At 41.2% G+C, this 10775-nt stretch overlaps 1 protein-coding gene across 3 annotated transcripts; it reads right to left on the minus strand.

The window, feature by feature from the left end:
* Positions 1-674: 674 nt before the first annotated feature.
* Positions 675-10775, minus strand: ERI1 (exoribonuclease 1). 3 transcript variants are annotated; one of them, XM_054203588.1, is made up of 7 exons: positions 10646-10775; positions 9598-9773; positions 6954-7164; positions 5608-5691; positions 4843-4952; positions 3507-3621; positions 675-1612 (listed from the first exon to the last, which is right to left on the minus strand). In XM_054203588.1, the coding sequence occupies exons 1-7, from the start codon at positions 10724-10726 to the stop codon at positions 1370-1372; spliced, it is 1020 nt and encodes a 339-aa protein (XP_054059563.1). In that variant the 5' UTR covers positions 10727-10775; the 3' UTR covers positions 675-1369. The 3 variants fall into 3 exon arrangements, with proteins under 3 accessions (XP_054059563.1, XP_054059564.1, XP_054059561.1); XM_054203589.1 differs by having other exon boundaries at positions 9598-9768; positions 10646-10750; XM_054203586.1 differs by lacking the exon at positions 10646-10775 and adding an exon at positions 9999-10274.

The raw sequence follows: 10775 nt of genomic DNA on the forward strand, positions 1-10775 counted from the left end.
CAGTGAATATTCTCAACAAAGCTTTATTATGAATCGGTTATTTTGTTTCCTGTATGTAAGTGGTAGAAAGAATGAATGAATTACAATACAGGGATACCAAACTAACTTTTTTTTTTTTTTTGACTAAGAGCAATCAAAATTCATCATTCTGCTTTTCAGAACAAGCCATTCTAACGCAAAGTTGATCAGATTAATGTTGTACTTCATAAACAAGCCCATAGAGACAAAGCAAATCAACACTTTGGTCTCTCTTGAATATCATCTTATCTGGGGTCTAGGAAGAAAGTAGAACTTTTTAATAATTAGATGTGGCCTTTACTAATAAAATTACATTAATCTTCCAATGTTAGATTTTGAGATAAAGGCATAGCTTTATGGTGGCAGAGGTACGGGAAGGTACCAAAAATAGTTGAGTATGTCTTTAACGATGAACTAGAAGCTTCTTGTTTTGTTTTATGTAACAACCACAGAGCACAAAATTTTGATGATCTGGCATGTTTTGAACTTATTTTTACTTCACTCATTCTTAAGTCCAAATGGCTGACAGTGTCTAGAAGCGACATTAAACGAAATGCAGATATGAGTGTAGCAGGAACAGGAGATACGATCATCAAAGTGAAAATCTGAAGAACCTTCTCTTTTTAAAGACAGGTTAAAAAGAATTACTATCATACTGCATTAATAGAATTTTTATTCAATACTCAGCTTCTATTTGATGTGGAAGCAGACAAACATATCCCTTAAAGAAAAAAAACAAAACAAACCCCAACAAACCTAAGCAACGCAGTGCTTCTCTACCGCTTTAGAATTGATGAACATGCTCCCATTTCTCCTAGACTTTGTAAAAAAAAAAGCAAAAAAAATTACCAGCAGGAACCCTTAGAAGATTGCCTTATCAGGAAAGGCCAGCCTGACCACTTGCTATTTCAGTTCTTCCAGCAATGTCTTATTTGTGTGCAATGAATAATCAGATGCTAGATATCACTACAGTACAGCATACTGAATAAATACTACCCACAGGCTGGGGTGGAACTGCAGTGCACAAGCCCAATCGATCTTTGCACGTGTTTAAATTACATGCTCTTAAAAGCTTAACACTTTGCCTGGATTCCGCATATCAACCTTACTGCTAGAAAAGTTGCAAAAAACAACAACAAAAATCATCATTATTAAAAAAAAAACCAATGCTGTAACAGAGGCTTCAAAGAGCAAAGAGCTTCCACACTCCTCTTTATTTCAACAGAGACTATTAGTTAAGGTGCTTTCAGATTCTGCATTGCAGACAGGTTGGCAGAGGTGGCCGTTTAATAAGCTGTTAACAGTCTAGCGTGTATCTGAGAGCAGTTCCTAAGGCAGAACCCCGGAATTTCTAGTTTCTGTAGCGGGGCATCTGTGGAGCAGGGGCTCCCTCTAAGGGGGCTGAGGAGGAGACTGTCATAAGCTGTCCAGCATGCATTCTCTCGTTCACCCGCAGTTCACAGCCATCCTGCAGCATCCTTATAGCTATCCTTGCAATGTTTTTAGAGTCATCAAGTCCGCTGTGAGGTCTCCCATCATAATTCATGCCCAGCTTTTCAAGCATGATTGTCAGCTTGGTCTGGTTCCTAGGAACCTGATGGAGAAAGTGAACCACAATCAAGAATTAGGTTCTGTACCGAGTATTTTTAACCTAACACAGTGCAGTAGGAACATATGCAGATTTTAAGTCTACTTAAGTCACATACTACTTTCATGTTGGCTTTTGTCAGATCACTAACAATTTTAACTTCAAAGCACCTTGGTGAGACAGACACTCTCATTTTTGCAGAGCAGACACAGTCAACAGGAGCTTGTCTAGACTCAGGATAATCTCAAGCACCAGCTCAAGATGTGCCAGCGCTGGCAACAGTGGCAGCTGTGGCTTAGCTAGGTTTAACAAGCCTTATAAAAAAGGAATTACCATCCAAAGTGGCACTGCAGAAGGAATAAAATTTTGGTTTTCCTTTTAAATACCATGCGATTAAAGAAGCACCAGGCTCCTGATTCTCACTGACATCAAGCTTCCGAATGCCTCCAAACACCACAGGAACAGATCAGCAACACCTACAGCAGCCCATGTTTACAGGGATGACCAACAGCATGAACAGACAAGGAAGCTTAACTGACTTACCCATGCAAAGTGCTACACCAGCAAAAGCACCAAGTCCTCTCTTGATTAACTACTAAATATATGTTTGTTCTTTGGAAAAGTCAGAGAAAAACAAAAGGGTAACTTTAAAGGAAAATTTTAGTTTGTTGCCTTGGTGGTGGTGGCTGGGGTGGGGGAACACGGGTCACAACAAGTCCCAGGATATTGCAGCATCCTACTGGATTTAATAGCTAGGCAGAACGGTGACAGCACAGGTACCAAACCCCAGCAATATGCAACTCCAATAATAACACCACAAACTGGGCAGGGGAGACATACTGCACGTTGTGGGATATTCCACAGGAAAGTTACAATACATTTGTTGTCATTAATTTTATCTATTGCTTAACAACAGATTCAACATCAGCACAGAATAGCTAAACAGAAGAACAACTATGAATGCTACAACTGTTTGCATTTATGACAAAAAATAATCACTAAAAATAAAAAGAAACTGTTTCCTCCTAAGTTACAATCTTCATTGCCTTTGATGAAAAAGCAGTCTCTGCTCAATAGAGCAGGAAAAGGAAGGTATGTCTAGGTTAAAGCTGATAAGACAAACAAGAGTGTTCTGTGTTCTAGCATGTTTCCAATGGAAACGGTCAAGCCATGCAGAGAAGGCACAATCATAGCGGGAGAAATGCAGTAACCCTGTAATATTTGCCTAGCACAAAGTAAAGTTCTCTGCTTATTATACATGAACCTCTTTTTTTTTCCCCTAGAGATTACATTTAGTATGAAAAAGCACTTCAAGAGAAGATCACCAGTTAGGCTGAAATCATATTTAAACACATGGCTTAGTTCAGACTGACTGGGAATTCGCTGGAATCTCAATAACCAATTTTATGGTAATCTGACAGTGAAATAAAGCAGCAATAAGGTCCAGCAACGAACTTGGTATTACTCTTCTCTTGACAATTTGATTCCGCTGTATGTATGTCCTAATCTTTCTGTCAGAAGTGGAGATAACCGCATGTAGTGGTGCAAATTAGTTTTGTAGTGCATTACATGAAAACAAGAAAAAATAATTGAAAAATTGATAGAGTCTTTTCAGCCGACACACTTGATCTAAAAGCACCCGTATGACATTTTTAGACTGTCCTTCATGGAACATCTCCTGATTCTTAAAAACAAGCTTAAAATTAAAATGCAGGAGATTATATGATCTTCAATTAGTAAAGTGAGATCTAGGCATGAAGCACATTTGAAAATCTGGCCCCAGGCAACTAATTTAAGTACTATAATTTTATACTACACAAGTAAAGATGACAAGCACAACAGGACATGCTAGACTTTTAAACCAAATTTTCCCGCAAGAGAAACAGCAATCTGTACAAACCTTATAGAAGTTCCCATATGATTTACGAATATTGATCCACTTTTTGGCAAAAGAAGGGTATTTGATACGGCTAATACGGCACTGGATGTTCAAGAATTTACTCATATCCCAAGATCTTAAAAAGTCAAAAGAGAAAAAGAGAACAAGATTAGAAATATATAATTCGGATGCCCTGCGTTCTATGTATTGCACAGCTGTAGCACAAAAAGCTGTCTTTTCTTTGGTGCTCAGGAGAAGGAAAACAGTTAAGGAAAGAACAAAACGCTCTTTTGCTATAATCACAGTAAAAACTTTTTTAATACAAATTTATTAATCATGGGGAAAACAAATAATGACATGAGCAAGATTTTCACTAGGATGGTTCAAATAAGAAATAGCATGCCAACTTCTCCACCTACCACATCTACTCCAAAACCTGCCAATAAACAAGATGTTTACACAGCCCTTGGGGAACCAAATGACACCTTAAATTTTCCTCATTACTTGCGTATGCATGCATCTTACTTACCATAGGTTACCGAAACAAGACTGCACTTAGTTTCAGGAAAACCAGACCTTTATGGAAAGAAGATGCTGGATAAGGCCAGTGCTAGATAAGGTAAGGCTCAAGCAGTATCTTTCATCATATAACAAAACTAAGATCATAAGAACAATGTTGCCTCACAGACATATCTAGATCTAAAGATCTGTTCACTTTGCAGTCATTAGGGGACTTGATTTTCCCATGAAGACCTTGTGAGAGAGCAAGTTCAGGTGGCACTTCAAGGACTAGTCAATCCCTCGCAGACAAAGCTTGTCATAGCTGGGACCCACCTGAGCCACAGTCCTCTAAGCCAAAACAGAGAGCTTTCTGTGCTAGCCGCTTCTCCTTGTTCGATAAACAGCATAATCCATTATTGCTTTATGGCAAAATATGCAGGACATATTAACAGCAACACCAAGAGACACAGAACACAACACAGCCACCACACATCTCTGAAAACTCAGATTCAGAAGAGCATATGAGTTGCTTAGAACTGAAATTGAACAATGTTATTTTCAGGTATTTTGTGCTATGTGAAAACTAGATGTAAACTGAGAATTACAACAGAAAATGACAAAAAGTATACTCAACATCATTTAGTTGCATACAGAAAGCTAGGAGAGAAACACTGCCATCTAGTGGATTTATACTTCATTTCAAATTATTTAGTTCAGCTTTTCTCATTTTCCCAACAGGTAAAATTATAATAAAATGGCAAAATGGCAGTCATGACCCACCTTTAACAATATTCTCACAAAGATTAAACACTGTTTTTCAGTTTTAGACTGTGCTGAAGGTTACATAAGGACATACCCATCTGTCAACATGGAATAGCTGTACTTTGTTCCCAGTTCTCGCTGTCTCATCCACTCTATGACATTCTGCAGAACTTGAGGAAACGTATCAGCTTTATCAACAATGTCCTAAAAGAAGCAAAAAAAACAAGAGAGGAACATTTTTTCAGAAAAAAAAAAACCAGCATGAAGTGTAAGAATTACGTTGGTATATAGGCACACTAAACCACTCACTCGCTAAATTGGCTTCACAAAAATCTTTAGAAACAGATTACACATTAAAATAAGCAGACAATTGGTCAGATTTTTCTAAACTGAAAAAAAGCCCCACAAAAGCACCACTAAAAACCTCCAAATGACAACTATAAAGGTAACAAAATTAGTTAGCTGTTGAACTTAGATTAAAACCTTGGAGCTCGTTTCCCATGCTCCTCCTCAAGTCACTTCAACACAAGCCATTGCCATCCTAAGACTCTAAACCCTTTAGAAGAAGAATCTTAGAAAAGGAACTGACGCAATTCAAAAGGTGTTTTCCTCTGTTAAAGATTAAGTTTCTACACATGGATTACAAAGTGAATGCTTTTTCCTACAGCCCCTTACAAACACCTAAATGACCTACTTAGTGAAATCAGTTCTGTAATAACTGGGAGAGGGGGGAAAACCCCAAGAATTAAGAAAATAAGCCCTACAGAAAAATTAGGAGGAAAGATTACCAGTCTGAAGACATCAACACCACATCTCTTTTTTTCATATTTTTTCTTGAAAAAACAGAAGCGCAAATTACCTGGGTGATTCCTGTCAGACTGATGCAGAAGTTTGAAAGCTTGGGATTAATCTCTGGCTTCACATATTGCTGAAAGGTATCCTCCTGTAATAACAGAATCAAACACTCAGTAGCCGCACGCTATGGAGCCCGCAAGGCAACTTCTCTGGCTTCCCCATAGCCAAAAGGCAATAGCGGCTACTTGTCCTGCTGGAGGCAAAAGGAGTGTTTACCTCCCGAGCCAATATGAGCCTCCTGACTGGCTATCATGAGATTCCCAATGGGATGGATGGATGGCTTTCCAACCGGAACACATCCTTCCTCTCAGCCAGTAGGCACCAAAGAGCAGGGATGTGGATGCAAGAGGGGAAAAGGACAGACTGGAATAAAGGGAAGGATTTAGGTGGTATCTCTAAAGGGTCAGCTGTAATTCAAGGAAGGCAACCAGCCGTACACCTCAGACGCTGCATGCAAGTCATACACCTCTGCATGCCAGCCAGAGATAAACACAATGATCTCACTCTGGGAAGCTGAGCAGTACAAAAAGAAAGCCCCCAGCCCCTGCTGCTATAGAAAACCTTTTGGACAGAGGAAAAAACCACGTTGTTTCCTACTACTCTAAAGGTAATAAAACAATCTTGATAATCAGCACAATCCTCATTCTGCAGTTAGTCACACATGCAGCTACAGTGACTATTGGAAATCCTCCTCCTCCTCTTAAAAGTTATTGATAAAGGAACCATTAGTGAGAGGTGTGTGCCCTTCCTCTGTTTCACTGAGTCACTCAGGCTAAGTTAGACAGCAAGCAGTTTTTCCTAAAAGCTGTACTACAACAGAGTACTTGAGGCTGCCAAACGCCTACTAAGAATGTTTAAAATCAGATTACACAGCTGTCAATCTGTCGGGTACATTGTGGAAATAGTCTAACCCACCAACAAGCAGAGTTCACTCAACCCCATGTTCTAGACCTCCGCGTTAGTCTCTTCTAGATTGCCTCACACAGGACCACAGAATTTGCTAATTCTTGTTAATGATGAATCCCTTGAATTCTAGAAATAGCTTTGTGGATCTTAAAGAAGGGAAAGAACAGCAGGGGGCGTGGGGGGGACACACGACTGAGAAACTGAAAGTCCCTCATGTCAGTAGACAGAGTCAACAGCAGGAGCATGATCTATTCCAGATGCTTTAACAATAGAAAGAAAGTTTTGTTTGTATGTAAAAGGCACAGAGGATAGATCTTCATGGAAAAAAAAAAAAAAAAAAGGAAAGAGAAGTTACTCTTAATGAAGTTCAACATCTACCTAAAAACTAATCTAGACTTTCTGGAGCAAAGAACAGCATACCAACACAGTAAGTAGATCACTTACTATTTCCAGGGTACGCGTGTTTAGTAAGACAATAGGAAACTCAATTATTTCATGTACAAATTCAGGCGGGTTTCCTTCTTCACATGTTGCTTCAAAGTCAACAACACAGATGTAGTCATAGCAGCTGTCTCCATTAATGGGTTCCTTCTGCATCAGCTTCTGTTTCTTATAATAGTTTTTCAGCCTCTTTTTCAGCACATCTTTCACTCCTCTGAAGAGACAGAGAAAGTGACAAAGATCACACTCTTATTTAATTATTTCACCATTGTAGAACTGAAGCTGTATTTAACATTTAAAAGTTCATCATTCATTAATCTCATTTTGAACATCCACACTTACGAAGTCTGAATTCAACTTCATCATACAGTTAACGCTCCATTACCTGTGATAATGCAGACGCTGCGATACCCCTGACAACTAATACATCTGGATATCAGTATTTGCGGACAGACCGGGAGGCACAGCGCAGAGACACTCTGCAGTCGCCTCCAGTTCAGCAAGACTTGGTAGTCGAAGCCTTTGCAAAGGCCAAGTCTTTGCAGATTGCTCCTAGGCGACCTCTGTCCCTGGAAGCAGTACTGCTTCACCCCTATCTCCCTGTGCCCCCTGCCTGAAGCAAATGATGCCCGAGGTATTTCTGCATCAGTGGCACAGGTAATGCAAAACCCAGCTACAATGCCCACATTTTAAATTGGTCTCAATTTAAATTTAAAATTGAGCTTGAGTAACTCAATTAAAATAAAGTACTTGAGATTTAAGTTGTCAGAAAAACTTCCTGGTCAAGACCCTGCTTTTCAGGAGGATTGTGCCTAACGTGTAAATTGACAGTGGCAAGCAATTAAAGTTACTTACTGCGTCTTTTTAATACAAACATATGCAAGCGCAAGTGCCAGAACTGCCATGTACCAAACCAGAGCTGAATAAACAAGGAAAATTTACTTTTCGAAGGAAGTTATTTTTGAAATTACACATTGCAAATGAAATCACAGAAGATGTAAGAACTACTTGTATCAAGCGGTATTATCAGAGAAGAAGCCCACTGATTCACAAGGAAAAACTGGAATCAGACTACTAAACTGGCTTTTGAGAACATCAGCTTCATCTGCAAACACAGTTAACTCTTTTTCACTTTGGTTTATTAATCTAGTTTAATTCAATGACCAGTTCATTTAAAGTTGAGACAGTACGGGACCTGATGGAGGCGAAAATTACCTTTTTCTTCATGAAACCTATCAAAGAAGGTGAAAGAGGAAAAGATCTGCTATCAAAATAACCCCAAGGGAAAGGATGGTGTGTGGCAATCTGCCCAGTTCCCTACTACATTAGAGGTGATACACTATTTGCTTACATGCAAGACATATTTTGACGAACTTAATTGACTATATTGACAAAAGAAATCTAGCTTAGCTAAAATACAAGTTTAAAGCTTTCTGCATTTACAACTGAATAAAAAAAACACAAACAGAAAATTAATAACCTAGGATGAAACCACAAACACATCATTCACAATTTGAATTCTGTTTTGTATTTTTAAATCAGAATGACTGCTGAATAGCTGTACAAATCTAACCTGTTTTACCAAAAATGTTATCAGATAATGATAAATTTTTTTCCTCCTGAGGGGATAAACTCATTTAACCAAAGGAGGAATTAAAAAAAAACTATGCAGCCAGAACATCTGCAGACAGAGTGGAGGTGGCAGGCTGCACTTCCCACCCACACCATTTTGTTTTCTTTTATTCTATTCAAATGAATCTCTGTTCCTTCCTTTTTTTTTTTTTCTTCCTCTGAACATCCTCTCCACTACAGTCGCCGTCTTCTCTAGAAAGCTAGACTTCTCCTTTCAGACTCCATCTCACCTTTCATATTCCCCCTTCCTACAGAGCAGTAACTTCTCACTTCGCTAACTCCCCACTAGCACCACCACTACTTCCTCATTGCTGCTGCCAACAGAAACAATACGCTCTGTTTTTCCCAGCTGACCTTCTTATGAACATCTCGCATTTGTCTGGCCACAGCAATATCAAAGGGTCTTGCAGGTCATTTCTGACAGAGCAGGAAGCACTTTCTGTATTCCTAGCCCTTTCCTCCTCCTCAGTGAGCACAAACCCAGTTTATAATACATTTATCTATTCATGTTATTCTATCTCAATATTTCAGATTAGCAACCTCTCCATCCAAAGGTACCTGTCCTCTGCATCGATTAAATTCCAAGCCCTATCACCACAGAGGTTCTAGCCAGTATCAGATTTGTACTGGGTACAGTAAATAAAAATACCTATGTTCTGAGTATGTATGAAGTTTATGAGTTTCTATAAACCAACGGTCTGCAACATCACCTGAGAACCCTTGCAGTTCTTTCCCCCTTGACCAAAAACACGTGAGAAGTACCCTACAATTACATATTATTTCATGTCTTCGTGCTACCAGTCGAGACAGCACACATTTCTGATAACACATTAAGCAGTATCACATGCACTAATCCTACAACAAAAGCTGCATCAAGATTCCACATAAAACAACCGGCGTTTGGTGGCGTGTCTGCTTTGCGCTTTGTGCAGTGTGTTTTTAAGCTTTAAAATAATAATTCCTTATGGCTCTACTCCTTCAAAAATAAACCAAAAGGTTTACAAATCAGCCCAACCTGGTTTCAAGCTTGAACTCTGCAAGTTTACTTCTGAGCTCCTCTCTGGTCATTCTGTTGATATAGCCATTGGTTATAGCAATTTCTTTGTAAACTGGATCACTGAAGTCATGCGAACTGGCAGTTAAGTTTTTCCCATTAGTTTCTTGATCACTGATCCTACAGTGCTGCCTACCCTAGAAGAAAGAGAAATCCAAAGGTAATTTAAGAGGGTCACAAGAAGCTAGAGCACTAAAATTTATATGTTGTTTTGGCACCAAAATGCAGTAAGGCATCGCACTGTTTCACTTGTGATCAAACTGAGTGAACTAGCTTAGGAACAGATAAGAAAATTAATACTGAAGCCCTCTCTGAAACAGCATTTTCATTAAAAAATCAACATAGAGTAAAGGGATACTAACACAGGTGTCTGAAGTCATACCGAACAGCAGCTCAAAGAGACAAAATCTGAACGTGCACCCTAATTTCAACAGAAAAAGTTCTCTCGCTGGTATGAGCTGGCAAACCTTGAGCAGCATCAAGAGATTTCTCTCAACACCTTAATTAACCGGAACCTGTATCGACTGAGACACACGCACAGATGTCCAATAAATGTAAAAGAAATAAAATAATTAATTAAGAGGAAAAACTAACGGCACTTCGACTCTAAACAGTTACTAGCTGCCTTTGTGGGGGCAGCACACGGCAGGGCAGGCCTATCCCGGGCCCGCCGCCGCCGCCGCCGCCCACCACCACCACCACCACCGCCACAGCCGCCACGGCCTGGGGCACAGACGGGCGGCCCCGTGGCACCCCTCGGTAAGGCGGCACTCAGGCAGGCCGTGCCGGGCCCCACCGCACCGGCCTGGCCCCGGGAACGGCCGTGGGGAGGCGAGGCCTTGGGCGGGCGGGCAGCGGGACCGGCACGGGCGCGCCGCGAGGCGGCCTCCGCGCATGCGCGGGGGGCAGCGGTGGGCCGGGGGCGGCGGCGCATGCCTGGGGCGGCCATCACCGCCCGCCCGGCCCCGCCGGGGCCGCCCGCCGCCGCCCGCCGCCCCCGCGCACTCACCGGCGGGCAGGCGACGGGGCCGGGCGGCGCCGGCGCCTCGTTGGGGGCGGCCTGCGGGCGGTTCTCCTTCTGCTCCTCCATGGCGGCCGCGGCGGCGGGGACGGCGGCCCGTGGCGGGGCGGGGAGAGCG

Source organism: Rissa tridactyla, chromosome 5, assembly GCF_028500815.1.
Source record: "Rissa tridactyla isolate bRisTri1 chromosome 5, bRisTri1.patW.cur.20221130, whole genome shotgun sequence".
In the NCBI taxonomy this organism is placed as follows: domain Eukaryota; kingdom Metazoa; phylum Chordata; class Aves; order Charadriiformes; family Laridae; genus Rissa; species Rissa tridactyla.